Raw genomic sequence first — 6,091 nt, forward strand, 5'->3', positions numbered from 1 at the left:
TTTCACCTTTCAGCCCTGCGGGTTAAAAATGGCCGTAGCTTTAATGTCACACCGACTTTATCTGGGTTGGGGTTGTGGAGCATCGAGGAGCATAAACTGGACAATAATTCATGAGGCCTTCGTGCACTTTGCTCTGCGTTGGCAGGACTCCTGAGCGACTGAACCTCGGCACGTATTCTGGAGTTTATATAACAACAATGAGAGGCAGGCACCTGACTGCCTCCTGTGATTCAACTAAATACTCTCAGAGTGAATGTTTGGGCGATAGTTTGGCAAAGGGCTATAAATAGACATGTTTGGAGGCCGATTGTACCTGAGCTGTGTGCTGGAGGCTCAGTGTGGGGTTTCTATGACTGAGTCCGTCTGCTACTTGGAATAAATGTGTCCTGACTCGACCCGGAGCCCTGCAGCTGACGGTTGGACCACATGCAGTTCACCGCCAGGCTGCCGGGGGATAACGCTGGCCTGCTGCCATCTCTGCATTCATGCAGGAGGTTCAGAACAACACTGTGGGACTTTTCTCTCTTTTATTTTCACAAACTCACTTTCTTTTCTCCCGCCTCCTGTGGAAGCAACTCCCCTCCGTGTCCTCATGTGACCCCAAAGAGCAGCTCATGAACCACAAGTCAGAGGAAGTGTCCTTGCGTCGCCTCCTTTTTCTTTTTTTTCCTCCCTTGCAGTCCAAACTCGGCCCACTCTCCCTTTCTGCCAGTCCTATCACATGCTTTCCTCGATTGTTTACTTGCACTAGTTTGGTCCGTCTCCCTCCTCGGCTCCCTCCCATCCAGCCTTCTCTCACCCGCCCACCAGTTGGTTCCTGCTTACTGCTATGTGGAGATAAGAGCGGAGACGAACCGGGGAAAGAAGGCCCAAACTTGTCTTTTTTAACTCTCTCAAGACTTTTGCTTCCTCCGATCCTACGGCTACTGTGAGTATTTGCAAATAAACAGACTGCAGTGTGTCATGGAGGGAGAGAGGGGGGAGATATGAAAGGGGGTATAAAAAGAGAAAGACCACCACCCTCCTCCTTATGATCCCACGGGGGGCTGCAGATGACCGTCGTGCAGGAAAGACACAGATTGAGCTCAGAGATTTCTAGAAAATGCACAAATGTGCAGCACATGAAGCAGAAGAAAGGCTCCAGAGACAGAATGAAGTCAACGTGGTGCTTAATAACACGTCTTCATGCAAGTCTGGTGCAATTCCTGGATTAAAACCCTCCAACTGAGAGCTCGCATTTCACTAAAATATCAGATTTTTGTAGTAAGTTTCTTTGTGCACTCGTGTTTTTCCTCCAGCAGCTGTGATTAAAGCTCTTTGTGTTGATTCTTTCCGTCCGATCAGAAGGTCAGCTCGGACGCTCAAATTGACTCTCAGCCAATTTCCGCCATTTTCACTGACGTTTGTGTGTGTGTGTTTGTGTGTGTGTGTGTGTGTGTGTGTGTGTGTTTGTGTGTGTGTGTGTGTGTGTGGCCACTTCTGTGAGGACCACTTTCAGTTTTAGACCACTGCAGTGAGGACGTTTCAAACTAGAGGATGTTTTTACAGGATTTTCAGGACTCAGGACAGAATCAGGTTTTTATTAGAGTTTAAACAGCTGAAAGTGAAAGTTAAACTAATCAGTGAAGTGATCCGGCAGGTCTGTAGCTGCAGAAAACAAAACACCTGGCAGCTCTCTGAATTCAGTTTTTGTGTTCTAAAAACGTTCTGAGAAACTTCTGCAAAGTTCTGATAATGTTTTCAACAGCAAGTTTTCTTTTAGTTCCCATAATGTTCCTCTTAAAGGATAAAAAAGAAAAAAAGTTCTCTGAAGAAGGCCAAAAAATGTTAATAAAACATATTATGGATTGCTTTGACAGCATCCTTCCTTTGCTATCATGCAACATTGTGGGAACGTTTTACAGAAGAACGTTCTCACCAGCAACATCCCCTGAACATCCTCAGAACATTACAGGCAATTGAATGCTTGAATTGTTTTGTTCTAAAAACATTCTGAGGAAGTTCTGCAAAGTTCTGGTAATGTTTTTAGCAAGTAGTTTTCTTTTAGTTCCCAGAATGTTCCTCCTAAATGGAAAAAAAGAAAAAAAAAGTTCTCTAAAGAACCCCAAAAAATGTTATTAAAACATATTATGAATTGCTTTGAGAACATAGTTCCGTTGTTATCACGCTACATTGTGGGAACGTTTTATAGAAGAACGTTCTCAACAGCAACATCCCCAAAACATCCTCAGAACATTACAGACAATTAAAATGTTTTGTTCTAAAAACGTTCTGATAAAGTTCTGCAAAGTTCTAGTGATGTTTTCAGCAGGATGTTTTCTTCCACTTCCCAGAATGTTTTTTTTAAAGGCAGAATAAAGTTCTGTAAAGATGCTCTGAAAAATGTTCTGAAAACGTTTTTTGAATGCTGCATTGACAACATCCCCCTTTATTATCATGCTACATTGTGGGAACGTTTTATAGAAGCATTTTCTCAAAAACAACATCCCCAGAACGTCCTCAGAACATTGCAGGAAAAATGTTCCACCTTTATTAATGTTTTGAATTACAGGAACGTTTTATGAAAACACATTCTGTCTTCTGAGGCCTCGATGACATCTGGAAAACATTTTTTGAATGGTGTGAAAATGTTCTTCTTTTGTTATCCTGGAACATAATCTGACAGCATCCTCCAAACGTCCTCTGAATGTTCTGTCTTAGTTCACCTTTAACCTCAGTGGAACATTAATTGAAACGATAAATATCCTTGAAACACTTAATGAAGATTAAAAGGTTTTATTTCCAGACTCGTCGCTCTTCTCTTTCTCTGGCTGTTGAACTGCAGCAGATAACGAGGCGACCAGACTTGACTTCCATCCAGACACCTGATAAAGAACTTAATGGGATTCGCTGTTATGAACAACAACAAACGGAGACATTAGTGTCTGGTGTTGGTGGTTAAAACAGAATCAGTGGCCAATTAAACGCTGCACAGCTAAACATAATGGGCAACGGATATTCAGAAAGAGTCATAAAATAGTTCAGCGTTTCACTTTGTCTCTTTAATGAACTGTTCATTAGCTTGTTGTTCATTCAAGAGCTTAAAATTATGATTTATTTTGTAGTAAAACACGTCACATGTTGGCTCTGCTCTGGTTAAAGTCATTTGTTGCCCATTAAATAAAACTATTACTTAAATGTATTATATGCTATGACTGAATTCATGTAAAACTCAACACTTCTACCAGTAATTTAACAGATGAGCCTCCTACAAGGCAGATCTGGCATTACAAATTTCAAAATAAAAGCTCATGTAAAAGGAGCGTTGGCAGGGAACATTACAACAGCGTTGTAGAACATTACCTGCAAGTTCTAACCTTTTTTTTTTTTTTTATGTTTTAATCAATTGTTCAAAGAGAATATTTTAAATTCCAAACATGTTCCTATAAAGTTAATATAATGTTTTAACGTCAGCGTTCAGAAGACGTTGTCAGATTATGTTCTATGACGACAAAAGAAGAACTTTCTTAAATTAACATTAAAAAAAATGTTCTCCAGATGTCATCGAGGCCTCAGGTGATTTTTATAAAACGTTCCTGTAACATGGTTCATTAACAGAGGTGGAACGTTCTGGCTGCAATGTTCTGAGGATGTTCTGAGGATTTGATAACTTAGATCCACCAGTGTGGGTCGAATCGAGGAAGATGTTTTTAGGGAAACTTGAAACTGTGAAAAGTTTTATTTACATTTATTAATGAGGCATCGGCTATTTAGACGTTCTGAATAAATCTGTAGTTTAACGTATATGAGGGTTAAACGTATTCTACATGTTTAGTTCTGTGTTGTTGTGACCTGCAGCTACACGTGGTTCAGAAAACATCACTAGTTCACTTCTGCTCTGTCAGTTTTTTTAGTTAATTTCATTTCGACTCACTCATATCCAGAGATTATTTGACCTGCTTGTTCAGTGCTGCAGATTCATAGTAAACGACATGAAGAGAAATAACAGTGAAAAGTTCTGGTTTTTATCTTTAGTGGTTTCTGAGATGTTGTCGTTCAAACGGCCTCAAGTTTCAATGAGCAGAAAAATGTGCAGAAAGTGGGTCGAAGGGCAGATTTTTAGATGCTCTTATTATGAAAAGCATTGCTGTATCAATCCAGAGCTTCACATGTATTTTTTATGAATATTTATAGTTTATGCCATAAAATTTTTGGAGACATTTGAGCAGAAATGACTCTAAAAACGTGCTGATTTGAGACGGACTGATGCTGCTGAGTTCAGTGTTTTCTCTCTGTGCTGTGTGTCTGTGTAATAATAATAATAAAAGCCTGTATTATGTAAAGCAAAGATAAAACTAAGCTGAATAAATGAGCCTTTTTTTGTCGTCTCCAGATGCTGCGTCTGAGCACCGGCCGGGTAGGAAGCCTCCTGGCCAGCAGGGCGGCGGCAGCTCTGCCCAGCAGCAGCAGCAGCAGCGTGAGGATGGCGAGCCACGGCCACGGTACCGTCACGTCTGTTCATGGCCTTTTCTCTGCTTGAAGCTCAGCCTCTCAGGAGGAACTGTGAAAGAACGAAGAAGTCAAACGTTTCCTGAAGGACCTGAGTTCATCAGCTGACGTTCAGCTGTTTGACTGTCGGGGAGGTTTTTTATCATCCACGCTTCAGTTTGGTAGCTGAAAAGTAGTTTAGATGTTTTTGATGGTTCACTTTTTCTGTAAAGCTCATCCAGCTAGAATTTATTTGTTCTAAAAACATTCTAAGAAAGTTCTATTCATGTTTTTAGCAGCAAGTTTTATCTTAGTTCCCAAAATGTTCCACTCAAAGGCAGGATGAAGTTGCGTGTTGCATTCAGAACATCCTTCCTTTGTTATCATGTAACATTAAAGGAACGTTTTATAGAAGAACGTTCTCCATAACAACGCCCATAAAACGTTCTTAGAATTTTGCAGGAAAAATGTTCCACCTTTGTTAATGTTTTTAATTACAGGAACGTTTTATAGAAACACGTTCTGTCTTCTGAGGCCTCAATAACATTTTCTGAATGTTGGTTTGAGAACGTTCTTCTTCTGTTATCATGGAACATAATCTGACAACATCCTCCAAACGTCCTCTGAATGGTAAAGCATTCCATCTTAGTTCACTTTTAACCTCACAGGAACATTTTTTGAACTGATGAATATCCTTAAAACGTTCTTTGAACTTTAGATTAAAATTCCTTCCAAACATTGTTACAACTTTATTGCAATGTTGTGGGAACATTATCTGCAGGCTGAGTACCTGGAGAATGTTGATGAAGATGTAGAACCTAGAAATACGTTTGCCAGCAGCAGATGAAGATGAAGTTTTAATTAAATCCACCAGTTGAAGTTAAATATAACTCTTACCAGTGTTACCAGTTTAATGTGTGTGTTTGTAAGTGGTTCAACCTGCCACTGTGTGTCCAGGCAGCAGGTGGCGCTGCTGCACCATCATCACCAGACAGACACACAGTTGGTTCATGGATCCATTGTGTTGGATCCTGTGTAGGACTGAGCAGAACCACAAACTGAGCGTTGTGTTTCCTCTGCAGAGGTGTCGCAGGCGGAGGACATGTCTCGGCCGATGTACTGGGACCGGGTGGACACCCCGCTGCCGGACCGGGCCTACAAAGACGTCCTCTCCGATACTGACAAGAACCTGAAGCAGAAGGAGAAAGGACCCTGGAGTCAGCTGAGCAAGGAGGAGAAGATCGCCTGTAGGTTCAGAAACACCTTCACATGATGCCAGAGTGTTTATCTACATAAATACAGGCTGAAAATACTTGTAGTTCACTTATAGATGAGTGTTCTTTCATCCCCTACATGTCAGGTTGCTGCACTCCACTACATGTAATAATAACTGTATAACAACATCAGCTTAAAAACAAACAAACAAACAAACAAACAAACAAACAAAAAGCAGTTTACAAAGTGTTTTACAGACAGGACACAAAATAAAAACAACAACAAAAAAAAACTCAGGAAACAGAAAAAAACAAAGAAAACAGACCAGAGAGGCAAAAGAAGGAGAAACAGAGTTAAAGATGGAGAAGATTTACAAAATGAATCAATACAACAACACCAGGCCAAAAAA

General features: G+C 40.6%; 1 protein-coding gene across 1 annotated transcript; it reads left to right on the top strand.

The window, feature by feature from the left end:
- The first annotated feature begins 771 nt into the window (after positions 1 to 771).
- Positions 772 to 5,785, top strand: LOC103369090 (cytochrome c oxidase subunit 4 isoform 2, mitochondrial-like). The gene is made up of 3 exons (XM_008297699.1): positions 772 to 928; positions 4,373 to 4,481; positions 5,550 to 5,785. Exons 2-3 carry the CDS (start codon positions 4,373 to 4,375, stop codon positions 5,738 to 5,740), a joined length of 300 nt encoding a protein of 99 aa, XP_008295921.1. The 5' UTR covers positions 772 to 928; the 3' UTR covers positions 5,741 to 5,785.
- Positions 5,786 to 6,091: the final 306 nt, after the last annotated feature.

The sequence above is a fragment of the Stegastes partitus genome, unplaced genomic scaffold, assembly GCF_000690725.1.
Source record: "Stegastes partitus isolate 25-593 unplaced genomic scaffold, Stegastes_partitus-1.0.2 Scaffold1238, whole genome shotgun sequence".
Taxonomy (NCBI): domain Eukaryota; kingdom Metazoa; phylum Chordata; class Actinopteri; family Pomacentridae; genus Stegastes; species Stegastes partitus.